Raw genomic sequence first — 17,939 nt, forward strand, 5'->3', positions numbered from 1 at the left:
CATATATAATGTAGTATAATGTCATATAATATGATTAAGTGATTTGTGTCCAGTCAATTGCAAATAACTAACTTTAAATTTTAATAAACAACAAAAATAAATGCCACACATGTACTGCACCTACATGAATACAAATAAGAAAAAATAATTATACTCAAAAAAATGTCAGGTATATTAAAATGGGTTTCAAACTAAACAAATATATACAAAACACAATATTATATCCTTAAAAGTAAGAAACTACCCAGAGAGTGAGCTGCCTTAGTGGAGGTTTGCACTCTTGGAGTAGTTTTTGTTTAAAATAAATGCTGTCTACCTTTTTGTTGGCTACAATTCTCAGAAACTGCTGGGGAGAAGTAAGGATTTGACTTAACGATCACTTTATAGGAAGCAGTGTGTAACAGTATCCTTTCTAAACTTGTTTAAATAAGACAGGATTGATAAAAGCACAAATCAGGTTTTTATCATCTGAGTGATAACAAAAATCTGGTATTTGGAAATCATCATCATGTGTCTGTCATGAATAAATAAATGTGTAAAATTAAATAAATGGTTCTAGTAGCTCATCGGTCAGATGTCATGCAAATATAAAACAAAGTTTTTGTTAATTGACAGATGTCCCTTTTTCAGAATTGTCTGTAGTAGATAATGAAAAAATAAGAACTTTTCTCCCATTTATTTGTTGATCTATCAGTTAATGACTCTGGTGTAGTATGAAGTACCATGGTGGAGGTCTTTATACAGCTGACATTTCACAGAGCCACCCAGTGTGATGGATTGGTGTCTTTACTGGGTCGATTCTGCCCAGAATTTGATTTTATTTATTTCAATCTAAATCTTAAAATAAAGAAAACCCAAAACCACATTCACATTAATTCAAAGGAAAACACAATTTTATTCAAAGATGGTTAAGAGTCCACTAACCTGTGTTGCCGTCTGATGGTCACATTTTGAAGTCTCAAGTACCAAAAATATCAGAGTCACAATGGTTCAAAATCTCTATATGGGAAAAGAAATGGAAATCAGTCAAACAAAACTGACTGATAGAGGAACATGTAGCAGCAAATGAAGTCTGGCTCAAATGTGACCAAAAGGCAAGCATCAGCACTGAGTCAACAGTTGCTAATTTTAGTTTCTAAGTAACAGTAAAAAAAACATGAAGTTGAGCAGAAACAGGCACAGAAATAAAAATAAGTTCCCAGGCTCTTCATCCTCTTTTACCTTCCCTTTTTATGCAACAGTGCATTTTATGGAGAGAAACTTATACAATAATGTATATTAAAAAATGGAGATAAAGTCCAGAAATTGGATTCAGTGTATATTATTGCCTTGAGGAGGGTTTTGCTCCTGGTCTCTAGACACATTTTTGTTTGTTTGTTTGGTTTTTAACACATTTTTTTTTGTGATGGGGAAGCTATGTGTGTGTGCAGACAGATAAACAGACACACACTCGCATTAACCCAGTTCCGAGCAATGTTTTTACTCTGGCAGTGCCAATCTTGCCTTGGGTCAGCGACTGCTACGCAAAAAGCAATAGGAGCTCAATTGAATATCATCTTATAAGCCAGTGTCACTAATCTCACCTGGAACAGTTTGATCAAATTCTAAAAGAACACTGCTGATTCGGTTATAGCAGCTTCTGGCTATAAGATAACAGAAAACTGGCTGTCTTTGTACAGCAAATGTAGTTATTTTGTCTTTTCATAACACTTGATTTCATTTGATATGTGAACATGTTTCATGTGGGTTTCATTATCATGATGCCATATTTTTCTTTTTTTAATTTGAAAACATCACGTTTTGCTAATTATGTGTGTGTATAAGGAAAATGGATCCTGCAGTATTTCTGACTTACTTTTATTGCATGGGCCATATAAATTTAAGCCTCTGTTTATTTTAAGCCAGCTCATAAAACCATATTTCTGCTCATGTCTGTTTTCATTTATTACATGTATTTTTTTTTTTATCCTTTTCCTCCTCCAGAGAACACACAGTGACTTGATGAATTACCAAGACTCAAGAAGGATTTCTGTTTCTGTGAGAGTGACTCAAGTGACTCATTATGCAAATGTCCTGTTTATCAGACCCGTTGCCCTGACTTCACACCTGATGAAGACCATGGAGAGTGTTATGTATTTAGTAAAATCAGTTTATAGTTTGTGGTACTACTTTCTGTTACAAAGTAGAGAACACAAAGTGTGGTGTATGTGCGCATTGATATGCCTGCGCCTTTCCTTAGACTGGTTATTAAAGTAAATTACTACAACTAAAGAAGGCGTCGTTACTTACCAGTTAAGTTATAAGAGAGAATATAACAGACTGGCGACGAGGATTAAAACGGATCCCTGATGTGCATTGGACGACAGAGAGGGGGAAATCCTTGCCAAAAAGACACGAAAAAGGTTAGGGCCAAAACAACTAACCCTCCGTTTGGATGCTAGCTCACCTGCCTGGCTAAAGAGAGGACGTGAGTAACATCAATTCTTTTAAGTGAAGGACGCTTATAAAAATACCGAGAAAATGTCAGGAGGCGTTGGACAAATGGACGTTTTTGATAATGGCACAGAGGATTGGACAACATATGTAGAGAGAGTTGAACAGTATTGTCGGGCTAACAAAGTAGAGGATGAGAGGAAAGTTGCTGTGTTACTGAGTGTGATGGGAGCGAAAACATACAACTTGTTGCGCAGCCTCATCACACCGACCAAACCAGCTGACAAAAGTTTCAAGGAGATCACAGAAGTGCTCCAAAAACATTTCCAACCGAAGCCACTGGTTATAGCCGAACGTTTCCGATTTCATAAACGAAATCAATTAAAGAATGGATTTGGCATGCCTGGAACTGTACACAATGCAAGAGAAAGATAATGATGCAATATGGCTCACACCTAAAATACAAGGGATTGAGTTACAGATGGAACTGGACACTGGGTGTGCTCTCTCACTGATTTCATATGAAGATTACAGAAACAAATTCCCAATCTGAAACTGAAGCACACCTCAGTGAAACTGAAAACGTACACAGGTGAAAGAATAACTCCTCTGGGAAAACTAAAAGTGAAAGTGGAATATGAGAAAAAGAAATGCAACCTGGAACTTTATGTTCTGAAAAATGGAGGTGTGCCATTATTTGGGCGTGACTGGTTGAAACACATCCACCTCAACTGGAAAGAAATAAAGTCAATGAGACTAGAACGAGGCCTGAGTGCAAATTCTGTAGATGAAAGACTGAAACAGATCCTTAATAACCATGCCCAGGTGTTCAAAGATGGAATCGGCACCCTGAAAAATATTAAAGCACAGATCATACTAGAGGACAATGCAAAACCAAGATTCCACAAGGCATGCCCTGTACCTTATGCTTTACGCCCTAAAGTTGAAGCAGAGCTCCAACGCTTGGAAGAGCAAGGAATACTTACCAAGGTGGAATGGTCAGATTGGGCTACACCAATAGTATCAGTAAGCAAGAAAGCAAGTGACAGTGTGCGGATCTGTGGTGATTTTAAGGTTTCAGTGAACCCAGTTCTCCGCATAGATCAGTACCCACTTCCACGGATAGAAGACATATTCACAGCAGTAGCAGGTGGCAAACACTTTTCAAAAATTGACCTTGCCCAGGCTTATCTCCAGATGGAAGTAGAAGAGACATCCAGGAAATATCTGGTAATAAACACTCACAAAGGCCTATATCAGTACAACAGACTGGTATTTGGTATCGCCAGTGCCCCAGCAGTATGGCAACGTGCCATGGATCAGGTCCTACAAGGCATTCCAGGAACACAGTGTTTTCTGGATGACATAATCGTCACTGGTGTTGATGAGGAGACTCATCTGGCTAACCTAACAGCAGTCCTGGCCAGGCTAGAAAAATATGTACTGAGAGCAAACAAAAACAAATGTAAGTTCTTTAAGGATGCCATTGAGTATTGTGGACACAAGATCGACAGACATGGGCTCCACAAAACCAAGGACAAAGTTGAAGCAGTCCTGAAGGCACCAGAACCTAAAAATGTGAGTCAGCTACGCTCTTTCTTGGGCTTCGTTAATTATTACCACAAGTTTCTACCAAACCTTTCAACAGTCCTTCAAGCGGTCAATGAAAGCCAGTCGCACAGAGGGGAAGCCGCTACAACAGAAAATAGACAATTTCTTACTGGCTTACAGGAACGCCACTCATGCAACAACTGGACACACACCTGCAATGCTCTTCATGGGACGGAATCTGAGATCACGTCTAGATTTGCTGAAACCAGACATTCGCAAGGATGTCCAAGATAAACAGTCTTCCATGGTGGAAGCAACAAGAAACAAAACTAGATTCTTCAATGTTGGACAAAAAGTTCTCGCCAGGGACTACAGAGACCCAAGTCAGAAATGGCAGCCTGGCACGATTCTGTCACGGACCGGACCACTGACATACACTGTAAATGTTGGAGCCAACTTAGTCTGGCGTAGACATGTTGATCAGATTGTAGATGCGGAAAGTCACATGGTTCCACAGCAACCTGAGAGCACATCTACACCTCAAGATTCAGAAGAGTTTGCCCTCGCTTCACCACCTGAGGTTCAGGATTTACGTAAAACTACCAATGCTCAAACACCTGAACTTCCCACACAGAGCACTATGGAGTCTGACCAAACAGGCAGACGGTACCCTGAGAGAAATCGCAGAGCACCTCAGAGACTGAACTTATAGGTTTCAAGTTAATTTTGTAGGAAAGCAGTTCAAATGTTTAAGAGGAAACAACCTACCTCCATGTTGTAAATCACTGAGTAGGTGTCATATTTCAGTTCAAGTTAAATTATTGGTTTACAGCATTTATCTGAAAATATTTTGATTGTTTGGTACCTATTGTGTTCATCAAAGTTGGATGGGAGGAACTGTTATGTATTTAGTAAAATCAGTTTATAGTTTGTGGTACTACTTTCTGTTACAAAGTAGAGAACACAAAGTGTGGTGTATGTGCGCATTGATATGCCTGCGCCTTTCCTTAGACTGGTTATTAAAGTAAATTACTACAACTAAAGAAGGCGTCGTTACTTACCAGTTAAGTTATAAGAGAGAATATAACAGAGAGTATCATTCTACACCACCTTTGCCCACTAGTCGGGAGAGATCTAGACTCGCTGCAGTTTACCTACCAGCTGAACATCGGGGCGGATGACGCTGTCACGTACCTGCTGCATCGGGCCTTCTCTCATCTGGAGAGCACCAGGTGCACACTGAGTCATGTTTTTTGATTTCTCCAGTGCCTTCAATACAATCCAACCCTCAGTGCTAAGGGAGAAGATGCAGGGAGCTGGAGTGGACCATCAGCTGTCCTCATGGATTATTGACTACCTCACCAGTAGACCCCAGTATGTGAGGCTGCGGGACTGTGTTTCTGAGGTGGTAGTCTGTAGCACGGGGGCCCCACAAGGAACAGTACTCGCCCCTTTTCGCTTCACCCTGTACACTGCGGACTACAGTTATAACACGGACACTTGCCATCTCCAGAAGTTGTCAGATGACACCGCCATTGTGGGTCAGGTGTCGGAGGGAAATACAGTGGGGTCGTCAATGACTTCGTCAACTGGTGCGAACAGAACAGATCTTTGCATCAATGCCAGCAAGACAAAGGAGCTGGTGATTGACTTCAGCAAGAAGCCACCCCCTATTACACCAGTGAACATCCAGGAATTGGACATTGAAACGGTGGAGGAGTACAAATACCTGGGTGTTCACCTCAACTACAAACTGGACTGGTCCACAAACACAAATGCACTTTACAAAAAGGGTTTAAGTCGTCTCCACCTGCTACGGCGGGTGAGATCCTTCAGGGTGAACAGGACACTCATGAGGACATTTTCCGACACTGTGGTGGTGTCTGCTATTTTCTATGCTGTGGTCTGCATGAGTGGTGGAATGGCAGAGAGGGACAGGGGGAAACTCAACAAACTAGTCAGGAGGGCCAGCTCTGTCCTGGACTGTCCACTGAAGTCCATCGAGCAGGTTGGGGAGGAGAGGATGTTGTCTAAGCTAATATCCATCATGGACAACACCTCCCACCCCCTGCATGAAACTGTATGAGCACTGAGCAGCTCATTCAGCAGTCGAGTTTTACACCCACAGTGTAGGAAGGAGTGCTACCGCAAGTCATTCTTACCAGCAGCTGTCAGACTCTATAATGCAGCTTAACATTCTTTTGGTCATCTTACTCACCAGCTTGTTTGTTTACCACCTTGTGTCTTCCTTTTATATTTTATTGTCCTTTGCTGTAAGAGTTCTGTAACACCGAAATTTCTCATCCGTGGGATAATAAAGGTTTATTCTATTCTATTCACACCCCGTTCTCTGTTTACCATCGGGGAAGGGGGTGTACGGAGGAATTGGCCATCTGATTGGGGTCTGGATGTGGGGCCTCCCTGCTGCTGGGGGCGGGGGCGGCCTGCTTGTCTCCACCCCAGGGAACAGGGTATCATCTCCTGGGTCTAGGTACCATCACCTCTCTGAGGGTGAAGGTGCCTGGACCTAGGGTATAGAGTATGTTTAGGGATTGTGAGTGTGTGTACAGTGTCCATTTATGTTTGTCTCCACGTTTGGCGAGTGACAAGTATTTGTATATGTGCGCATGAGAGTGGGAATGTACACTTGTGTCTGTGTGTGCCTGTTTGTCTGTGTCTATATATCAGGTCAAGTCTTAGACTCCACCTCTCTGGGAACATCTCAGGCCCTCCCAGGTGTGGGGGCCTATCTCCCCCACCACACTATCTGTCGTTGGCTGATGCCCTCAGACATTGGTGCATTGGTGGTTCTGGGTGTCTGGGGCCGGGCGCTCAGGTATGTACCGGCTCACTCCCGGTGGCTACCTAGCGTGTAAACCAACTGATTACATTTTAACATTCTACTAGAGTTTATTCATTCATTCAAGTGTTAAAGTCTAATGTGAACTTCAAAGAAAGTTTCAATGACGCTGGCCAGCAGCAATTGACAGTAGCGTTGAGCAACTGAAAAGTTAAGGATATCCTCAACAACTTACCTTGGTACCAGAAAAGAGTCATTTTTGTTGCATCTTTGTGCTGCCATCCTGCCCTGGTTAATATATCATGATGACCATGCTATCTTACCATTTTTGACAACAAAAGTTTCTCATTCAACTTGAGGGGGTTTTTTTTGTCAGAAGATGCATGATTCTTCATGACTCTTCCATGGCAGCTGATATTTCACACACATGGTCTGGAACTGATTAGTTTCAAATTCACTGCACAGCAGGAACTGCAAAATGACACTGACCCTGATAATAACTCTTTCTTCAACATTAAAATCTGTTTTTATTACTCCCTGGACGACCAGTTTAATAGCACCATCACACAAGATAAATTTTCAATACTTCACAGTTTTACACTTTAATAACAACAGAAGCCTGTAGGCCAACTTTCACAACATCAAACATTACCCCAGTCACTTTGCACATATTTTAATACAATAGCTATATCATTTGAAATGTGTCACAACTGAAATTTTTATATGAAAAAAGAAAAAGGTTATTGTAATTTGTAGAACAACAGGCTCTAGTATAGTTGCATTTAATAGTTGGAAGAAAGACCTGGAATAAAATTTTACCAAAAACACCCACAAAAATAATGTTTATCTTTGGCAATGTCGATACTGATTTGTTGAATCCAAATTAGCACAAATCAACAGATGATTTTATCAACATATACAATATATACAGACTCAACTTATGTCCTAACCTCATTAGACCCGGCTGAATTCCTTCTCATTGTGTAACATATATTTACTAATAAAGAACATTCTAGAGAATAATATACTGAGTGCATTATTTAAAAAATGATATCAGTTACAACGTACCAGTATTTAAACGAACTGTTTTTAATGTAGCAATTTTCTACTCTGCTTGAGCACTCAAAGCACTTAGTACAACACATGCAGGCATCCATATAATCTAACATTCACTCACACTCCAGTGAATGCATTGCAGTTCAGTATCTTGCAGAATGATACTTTGGCATGATTTATTGGCAATGATTTATTGAATCCAAACAAGCACAATTTGACAGCCAAGCATCGAACCACCAGCTTTCCAATTGGCAGACAACTTGTCAGGGATATCCTTGTAAAGTAATTTCCCCTTGTGTTCTACATAGTTGTTAAATTCGCAATTTACAGTTTACAGGTGAAGATTTTTCCGCAATTTTTGTGAATCGCCTGTTTTTAACTTAAATAACTTATAGAATGCTAATAAAATAGTAAATCAATCAATCAACATTTCATAATTTATGTATATCATGTCAGAGCTTCATTGACTAGAAAAAAAAACTATAATTTTTTATATTTTTTATATTATTATTTCTTCTTTTAATTCATGCTACCTAGAAGAGTGGCATGGTGGTGAACACTGTTGCCTCACAGAAAGGTTCTGGGTTCAAATCAACCATCTAACTGGGGCCTTCCTGTGTGGTGCTTACTTTTTCTACCTGTGTCTGCATAGGTTCTCTCTGGGTATTCCAGCTTCCTCTCACAGTCCAAAGTCAAGCAGTTATTGGTGTTAAATGGTGAATCGAAATTGTGTTTATGAGTATGAATGATTGTCTATCTCTATGTGTTAGTCCTGTGACAGGCTAGTGACTTGTACCCAGCATCTCACCCTATTTCAGCTGGGATATAGGGTAAACCTGAATTGGATAAGAGGAATAGATGGAATAGATAGGGTATTAGGTGACCATGTCTTTAAAGATTCAGGGTAGCTACGATGTATTTCCAGTGTATCCAAATGCTTTTGATGCCTCTTTTTACCCTATTAACCCCTGTCTCTCTTCAAGTCTTTCCTCTGCCCAATGCTCCTGTACTTGTGTGACTGGAGCATTGGGCAGGTCAGTCTGTAGGGCAGCTCTGAGGTTAGCCCAGAATAACCTTTGTTTTGCCCTGTCTTGAGGCCACTCCAGATATGTGTGGCGGTTCATCATGGACTTCAGCTGGTAGTACTTGGATGGGATTAGGTATTGAGGCAGAGGCTCAAGCAGTACCAGCACAATGCTGTCTGAGCCCAGAGTGAGACGTTGGTGGGTGGCGAAGTAGAGCTCGTAATGACACCACTCGCTCTTGACAAAGTGAGCAGAGAGGACAAACACAGAGCGCCTGCATTTCTCCACACAGCTGATGATGTTCTCAATGATCGTCTTTCCCGGCACAAAATGTTTCTCGTGATGACAGATTCTAAGCCCTCCTGCGGGGCCTTCGAGGTTGGGAAGAAGGGAATTGCGCACCCAGTCAACATCGTGCTGGCTATAAGACACAAACGCGTGGAACTCCAGACCCACCAGATCCTCGGGCCGAGCTTGTTGCAGTCTTGCACGATGTTTGGCTCTTGTCCACTGCCAGATCATGCCCATGTACCAGGGAACATCCAAACAGTGACACAGAATCACAATGGAAATAATCAGTGTCCCTGCTGGAACCAAAATTGCAACCACTAGAAGGCCAATGCTGCAGGAGACCTCTGGGATCGAGATGTCTCTTAAAGTTGAGTTTCTAACGTCCTCGGGGTATGTGCAGTAATAGCCCTGTGGCCAATTCAGCAGCTCAATACCTGATTGGTTGTTGTTGTTCTTTTCAGAATTGGTAGCGAGCTTTATGAAACCTCTGAGAGTGCAGGTACAGGTGAAGGGGTTAAAACTGACATCTAGGATATGCAGTTCGGGACAGCTTTCCAATATGTTCACAGATGGGGCATGGAGAGAATTTGACCTGAGCAGAAGCTTGTGGAGTGTGGGGAAAGTGCCACAACCTGGCAGGTCCCGCAGCCGGTTAGCATTTAGATTCAGAGCTGAAAGGTTTCTCAGTTTAAAGATGGATTGCGGAACCACCGAAATCTGGTTGTTCTGGAGGTCCAGTATCTGTGTCCCATTTGGTAGACATTGAAAAACTGACTCAGTCAAACTATTAGAAGACAGATTTATATTGGTGATGCTTGCTGGCCAGATGCACTGTGATGACTGGTCATACCCTATGGAGTTGACGCTGAGGTCCAGATGTTGCAGGGACGACATATATCGAAAACGTTGGCTCAGTATCTCAAGTTTTTTAAGACTGTTGCCTATCAGAGTCAAGTTCTTCAGGTTACGCAGGTTCTGACATTCTACAAATTTATCATCCACCACACTTGAGAAGATGGAATCAGACATAGCACAATTAGAAAAATCCAGCTGGCGTATTGGACTCTGTGACTTGGGACAGGTCATGTGTATTATTGGCGTGTCAGTAATCGCAACACTCTCCACTGGCATGCTGATGAAAAAGTTGTATAAAGCCTCCTGTGAGAAGAAGAAACTTGTTACCACTGCCTGGCTGGCTGTGAAAGAAATCACCTGTGATGTTTTGATCACTTCTGTTTCAACTCGAGGAGGCTGCATTATGTGCACATCAGAGGCATCAAGATGTTTCAAAGTTGTATTTAGAGCCACATTTACATATTCAGTTAAGTCGTGCCATTTAATTGTTATGTTGGTGAGATAAAAACTCGTTGTGTGGATTTTCACCGTCTCTCTTAGCTGCTTACTTAGGTCTTTGTAGCCATTTATCATATTCATCATCTCCACTTCAGCAAACAGAGACAGAGCATCAGCAGTCAGATTACGGTCAATTTTTTGATTATGTCCAAAGGCTATCTGCAGCCTTTGAACATGAACATCCTCCAGGCTGCCTGCTTCATAATAAAGTCCATCCTCTAGTAATAACGTCAATGTACGTAGTTTCATTTTAGCAATGTTCTTGAAGTCACCCACGCTGATGTTTTTTGCTCCAACTGTTAATCTTTCCAGTTTTACAAGAGAGCTGAACTCACTCCCCAATGTCATGGTAAGAAATCTGTTAAAGGCCAAGTTTAGCACCAGGAGGTTCACTGTGTGTAGCAGGTATTGTTGACTTGAGAGGTTCTTGAGATTGTTGTGCGACAGGTCCAGATGTTCCAGGAGAGGCGTGTTAAGAAAAGTCTGTGGATCGATCTCCTCCAAATTATTCCATGACACATTCAGGAACCTGAGGTGAGTGGTTTTTTGAAAGTCTCCATTGTGAAGCTGACGTATGTAGTTGCGAGAGAGGTCTAAAAACTCAGTCGTCTGTGGCAGGTCAGTTGGGACAGAGGAGAGGTTTTGGGATGATCGGTCTACAAAGTTGTCAGGTGATGAAGTGCTCTTCTGAAGTCCCACCAACACGGCTGCTGTCCAGAGTACGGCTGCTGTGACCCTCATTGTTGCCTAAATAAAAGATATAGGTATTAGCTTTCATAATATTATTTATTTTTACCATCAGTTGTCAGAGTGTTGGATACATCAAAAAGAAATGTTCAAAAGTCCTACAATAAATTCTTTGTGGTGGTTATAATGCTTAGTAATTGCTGTAGAGAGGTGTGGATTTGATGTAATCATTTTAAAGGATTCAGTGTGCAATGCCTTAATTAAACAGTTTAAGTTTTTAATTAGGGTAGACAAATTGATAAATGTACAAATTAGGTTTTTATCAACTGAATAATGCAAAAATTGGAAACTGAAACTTCAGTAGAGTGTTAGAAATAATTGTTACGTCTCAAATTAAAACATTTTAATTTGAAGTCAGACTTGCACTGTTAGAAAAATCTGTAATTTCAGAATTTTCATATAAATTTTACAGCATTTTCCTGTCATTTTAAACACATGAAATATCAGTAAAATTACAAGAAATATTCTCTCCATTAACATATCTGATTTAATAAAAAATAAATAGAGAAGTGTACTTATGAATAAACATGTTTTTTTACATGCATTTACAGAAAATGTATTCATTTTTACACATAAAAAGAGTGTAAAAATACAGTTGCAAGCTTAACATGATTTATAGAAGAGAATAGAATAGAACAGAATGCCTATATTGTCTCTATACATTTGTACAATGAGATACAGAGCATCTCCTACTCACTTGGTGGGGGGTGGGGTGGGGTGGTGGCACAGTTCTGCAGCACTATATACAAATATACAAGCCAGTTTTAAAAAGTAATATGTAATAAATAGTGTTATTGCACATAGAATTTGGTATTGCACAGTGGGGAAACTGTTTTTGAAGAAAAAGAAACCGTGGGGAGTCGGTGCTCAGTGTGTGAGAGGAGGAGAGATAAGCTATGATACTGATCACTTATAAGCTATGTTTATTTAAAAAATATTACAGCTAAATTCTAATTTAATTCTAGAACTACATCCAAATTTTGATTCATTTAGTATAAAATTACACAAAACTGACTGATGAATGATGCAGGGTTACTTTACAGATAAATATGACAAGTACTGTAGTTAATGTCGTCTTGATAATAGACTTCAGGTTCTTCCCTCAGTGTTTTTCACTCTCCATGAGGTCCTTTGGTGTTAATTGTTATCATTATTATTACGTATTGTTATAATCTCTGTGTATTCCTGTTTCAAATGATTCTCTCTACCAGTTTTTTGTTTTTGTTTTTTGGGGGGTAGTCATTTCTCTCCTGTGTCTTGCATTTAGTTTTGTTCAGGTCATTCTTTAACCTCCACTCATGTGCTCCCTGTTCTCCAGATGTTTTTATTTTTTCCCCGTGGATATTCTGCATACATTCTAATTAAATTGTAGGTTTCACTTTCATTTGAAGTACTGCATTTCTATGCCTCTCACTCGATCCTTCATGACAGATCACACATGCATATGCAAATGCTGCTCACGCTGTTACACAATATAATTAATTTAGACTTTCCACTTAACCTAAACTCTTTACATACACACTACTCTAGTGCAAGAATAACTCTACAAAAACTTTGCAAACTCTCAATGATTTGCTTGGTGATATATCAAAAAAATATATATTAATGTCAGTATCAATGTAATTGTAACCTGGACGTGTGTCCCTCTATCTATAAAGAGATGATCTATACTGCTCACCCAAGTGCAATGTCTACAATATCCGAATCTAGGTTTGGGAAGGAGATTGGCGGTAGCAACTCTGTAAGAGCAATAAGACTTCCAACCCACATAACACGCACAACCACAGGTTTATGAAACAAAGTTTGCTTTATATATATTTCCTTTGGATCAGTTCCCTTTACTCATCCTCAATGTAGGGATAACTTCAAATGCAGTAACTATCTCAAATGCATCACAAAAATAATTGAAACAATCAAAATAGATGTAAGACAAGAAACACAATATTTCAACACCCCAAAGAAAAGGAAAAAGAAAAGAAAATAGCATGTGAGTGTCCAGTTCTTTATGGTGTCAGTTTATTCAGTTACCCACTGTCCTGGGTTAAGAACTGAAAACGACCTGAATCTCAGGCGGGGAAAAAGTAGCAAAAGAAAATGATAAGGTATCTCTCAGGTGGGCTTCCTTTTGTTTTTTTCCCTACCGCCCTCCTAGTACGGCAGGCATCAACGTGTCGGCGTCCTGACACACAGAAGGCCTCCACAACAGCAACAGTGTCTTAGACTCATGATACCAGCTCCTCACTCGGCACACATGGAACTGTACCTCAAAAAACAAAACAAAAAAAAAAAAAAAAAACAGTCTGCACACAAATACGCAGAATGTTAGATGTCCACATTCCTTAAATGTCCTTGTTCCTAATGTCCTTGGTTCTTTTTAAATATTAAAATTAATTTGCATCTTGTGACACCTTAAAAGTAAATACACCGGTATTACTGTGCATCACCCGCAGTTACAGCTACAGCACAGCTATTGCACGTGAACTGCGCATAACCACTTAGCTGGCCGCGGCTGAACTAGCAGGCCCAAGAAAAGAAAAACACTAGACACTCATAATAAACAAAACTGTCACAACGTCACAATACTATAAAAACACATCTTAAACATCATTAAACACATTTACTACTATTCTGACTGGTTAGTTATTTTTTTCAGTGCATTGAACTGCAATCCGGTTCTTCAGTCTGACGTCACTAGCCGTGTCTGGGTCTAAACTCCGCTGTAGGTCCATATATCAAATGATCACTATGGCATTACTGAGAGTTGAAAAACTGTCTAAAGTCTTTCATCTTTAATAAAATGATCAGCGTTCTGCTCTACCAGGTGTAACAATTGAGTTTAACATCCAGGCATCCATGAAAACGGAATTTATGACATTTAACGGAGTTAGAAGTTAGCAGGGAGTTAGCTCGCTAGCTTCTATCTAAATACAATATAGCATGTCCTGACTGCGGGGTTTTGGAAACAAATTAAAACGTACAGCTCTGTTATCACTTCCAGCATAAATGAAGACAGAAAACTAAACAGCAGTGACGTTTGTAGGGTTACTGAAGTTGGGCTAGCTGGTATATAATGATGTGCTACGTGACCGCTAGCGACACAGCTATGTTAGCATAATATAAACAAGCTAACCTTTTTTCCACTCGATAAAAGTTAACGTGAGTGTTCTCGGTGGTCAGGAACAAATGTAATCGCATGGCAGGATGCTGTAAAATGACCAAACTTCAGCCAGGAGAACAACTGAGATAATCCATCCACAATACGAGGTTAGTCCACATCTCCTCAGACCTGACATGGGCTGCCCACATTCAGGTCCAGACCAAAAAGGCTAGGCAGCGCCTGTATCACCTACGACAACTGAGGAAGTTCAGGGTCTCTCCAAAGATCCTCAGGATTTTCTATACAGGCGCTGTGGAGAGCATCCTCACACAGAACATGACATCGTGGTTTGGGAACAGCTGTGTGAAGGACCAAAAAGCTCTCCAGAGAGTGATCCGTACAGCAGAACGCTGCTGCAGGATTGCTCTCCCCCCGCTTCAGGACACCTACACCAGGAGATGCCGGACTAGAGCAGCGCAGATACTGAAGGACCCGTCCCATCCTGGCAACAAACTGTTCCAACTTCTGCAATCTGGTAGAAGGTTCCGCATCTTCCGGGCAAGGACAGAGAGACTCAAGAGGAGCTTCTATCCCCAAGCCATCCGTGCCCTAAACACACACACCCGCCCTCTCACATCATCTATAATTGACTGAGTCAGGACTCTTCCAGACACTAAACCAAGGCACAATGTACATTTCAATTCCTTTAATTTTAAATATGTTTATATTGTCTATCCTGTAAAATAGTCAGATGTCTATTCATATTAATGTACAGAATTCACCTGCTTGCTGCTACTACTGCACATTCACCCAATGTATATACTATATACTATATATATATATAATGTTCTTCCTCTACACCCCCCCCCAATTTTTTTGCACATGTCGAGGAGCGTGTCAGGCTACATTTCACTGTGTGTTATACTTGTATAACTATGCATGTGACAAATAAAGAACCTTGAACCTTGAACCTAGTCATTCATATACTGCTGCATGGGATGGGCTGTAGTTAGGGCTGCTCAATTAATCGAATTTTAATCACGATTACGATCTGGGCTTTCAACGATCATTAAAAATGACTGAGCCGATTATTGGCCCCTCCCTCATTTATCCGCGACACCTTAAAGGCCGGTCCGTGAAAATATTGTCGGGCATAAACCGTCCATGGCGCAAAAAAGGTTGGAGACCGCTGATTAAGAGGACCCGAGGGAAGCTCAGAAAGCTAAGCAGAAGTTATTTGGAGAGGAGAGTGACTGCCGTTGGCTGAAAAGAGAGGTAAAAAAAACTTCAGTGGTGTTGCACACTATTTTATATTATTTTTTAAAGTCATTGTTAACCCTTTAGATCCGGTCAGAGCAGCACGCTCCGTTTTGCATAACTATTTTTAAATCCCTGTAGAACCTGGACCGTGTAAGCTAGCGCAATAATTTGTTTTGCATATGAAACCGGAGGAGTTGTACTTACATCTGATGCCATCAGCTTGTCCTCGGTCACGGTTTCCTTCCACATATAGCTTTGCAAAAACTGCATAAAAAGCGCTTGCAGGAACAAAAACATAATATTCCAGAAACAGGCTTTGCCGATCCGATCAGCTGTTCGTAACACTTCCCACAGTTAAACAGACGTCAGCGCGAACTGTCACATGTCCGCCATTTCCTGCCCGAAACCGGAAGTGACGTCATTTTCGCGGAAATTGTAGTTTTTTTACTTGTAGGCCTTAAAAGCCTATACTGGTCATGTTTGACTTTTCTGAATAGTTTCTGGGATGCTTAGAACTCGAATTGCACTGCTGGAAATAGTTTATTTTGATGCTGTTTTCTTTGCAAATTTGCATCATAGGATTGTTTTTTCGTTTTTCCTGCAGTATATAAAAATTGATGTATCTCCAAAATAAAACTATGAAGACACTCAAAATAAATTTCCTGTTGTAAACTATTTTTTGCAACTTTTTTGTATTTAAAGTTTTGAAGGATAAGCCTCTTAAATTTCTCCAAGTAGAAATATATGCAAAAAAAACAAAAATGATTTTCAATTTTTTTTTGTAGTTTATTGCACTTTTTTGCAATTAATGTAGTTACTATGGACTTAATGCATACATATTATTAAAATATGGGCTATAATAGTTGTATAGCAACTTGAAATGCTCCCACAAATGGCACTACAACATGTAAAAATATAATATAAGCTCTGGCGGACTTGGTTCTATGGTAGGTCTTAAAGGGTTAAATAAATATCGTCAAATAATCGAGATCTCAATTTCAGTGAAAATAATCGTGATTATCATTTTTGCCATAATCGAGCAGCCCTAGCTGTAGTTAGATCGTAAGGTTTTAAAAACTGAGCTTAAATAAATGATTAGCGGTAATAAAAGCAGAGGGAGGTCAACAGTGATCACTGACTGTTTTAGGAGCTTTTTGAGATTAAATAGAAGAAAATACATAACATTAAACATGTTAACAACACAAAAGCCATATTAAACGCAGACTACTTTAGGCCCGGAAGTAGGATTCCTCACGTCATCACCTAACAATCGGATAGCGGTGCTAAGTGAGCTAGGCTAACTCACCAGAATAGTTCAAAAAGTTCAAAACACTCCGACTCCTTTGAGGTAGGTACCCGTCTGTGGTTCACCGCTAACGACAGCGCTCTCACAAATGTTAATAGAATCTCTTTTCTCTCTTTCAACTGGGAAAAACCGTGCTCGCGGCAGCATGGAGTTTTTCCTTGCCGTCCTTTTCCCCCTACACCACACCTTCACGCGCACCGAGCTGCAGATGATGCCTTCAGGGCAAGCCCGGAAATTAAACTATCAAACAAGAACTACGATGCATTCAAAGAACCCTGTACTTCTGATTGCTGTAAATCTTACCAGGGTTACATAATTAAAGTCAATGTTTACTTACTAACTACAAATTATTTTTTTGTTTGTTTTTTGTATTTAATTCAAATGATGCTTCTTGAAGATAAATCCTAGCACAAGATGATATAGAGAAGAACACTTTCAGCAGCCATCTTCCCTGAAATGAGAACATTTTCTCATCTTTAAGGAGAACTGGATGCTAGTCTGGTTCTGATATTCTTTGGAGAATGTCAGATGATTTTCACAGTGCGGTACTGTGAGCACGAGTCCCACTAAAAGGCTGCCAGCATTTATTCTGTACCTTTTTGCACAAAGAGATAGGTCCTAAGGCTCAGTCCTGTCCTGTCCTGCTTCCCTCATGCAATAGCCTCTCCCCTGGTATCCCCTCTACCACATGCAAAGCTTTTAAGAAAAAAAAAAACTAAAAGCACAGAGCTGCAAAAAAAAAGAACTAGGTTGCAGGGCTGGCATTACCAAACTGTTAAATGGTGCGTTATACCCATTTCCCGGTGTGTACATTCACATGCATCTGAGGGAATTTTACCACACGTGCCTAGCCCCCACAACAAGCGACTGTGCCGCCACTAAAGCAAAATCAAAAAGAACCTAGAAGTTGTGGCATACAAAACAGCAAACAACTCAGGAAATAAAATATAAGGAGACAAGAACAAATGCACACACTCTAAAATACAACTCCTTTTAAAAGCACAATTACAATATAACAAA

General features: G+C 40.3%; 1 protein-coding gene across 6 annotated transcripts; it reads right to left on the reverse strand.

The window, feature by feature from the left end:
* Window positions 1-7,332: 7,332 nt before the first annotated feature.
* On the reverse strand, window positions 7,333-17,106 carry LOC308409207 (toll-like receptor 1). Of its 6 annotated transcripts, XM_080901792.1 has the most exons (3): window positions 16,920-17,106; window positions 13,398-14,962; window positions 7,333-11,256 (listed from the first exon to the last, which is right to left on the reverse strand). In XM_080901792.1, the coding sequence occupies exon 3, from the start codon at window positions 11,248-11,250 to the stop codon at window positions 8,794-8,796; it is 2,457 nt and encodes an 818-aa protein (XP_080757918.1). In that variant the 5' UTR covers window positions 11,251-11,256; window positions 13,398-14,962; window positions 16,920-17,106; the 3' UTR covers window positions 7,333-8,793. The 6 variants fall into 6 exon arrangements, with proteins under 6 accessions (XP_080757918.1, XP_080757914.1, XP_080757917.1 ...); XM_080901788.1 differs by lacking the exons at window positions 13,398-14,962; window positions 16,920-17,106 and adding an exon at window positions 15,818-16,889; XM_080901791.1 differs by lacking the exon at window positions 16,920-17,106 and having other exon boundaries at window positions 14,387-15,167.
* Window positions 17,107-17,939: the final 833 nt, after the last annotated feature.

Source organism: Rhamphochromis sp. 'chilingali' (genome assembly GCF_963969265.1).
Source record: "Rhamphochromis sp. 'chilingali' genome assembly, chromosome: 13".
In the NCBI taxonomy this organism is placed as follows: domain Eukaryota; kingdom Metazoa; phylum Chordata; class Actinopteri; order Cichliformes; family Cichlidae; genus Rhamphochromis; species Rhamphochromis sp. 'chilingali'.

Coding starts and splice junctions, on each gene's coding strand:
- LOC308409207 (XM_080901788.1), bottom strand. CDS start 15,910: ATGTTTTTGTTCCTGCAAGCGCTTTTTATGCAGTTTTTGCAAAGCTAT. Junction 11,257..15,817: donor ACAAGCTGATGGCATCAGAT/GTAAGTACAACT, acceptor TCTTTTATTTAG/GCAACAATGAGGGTCACAGC.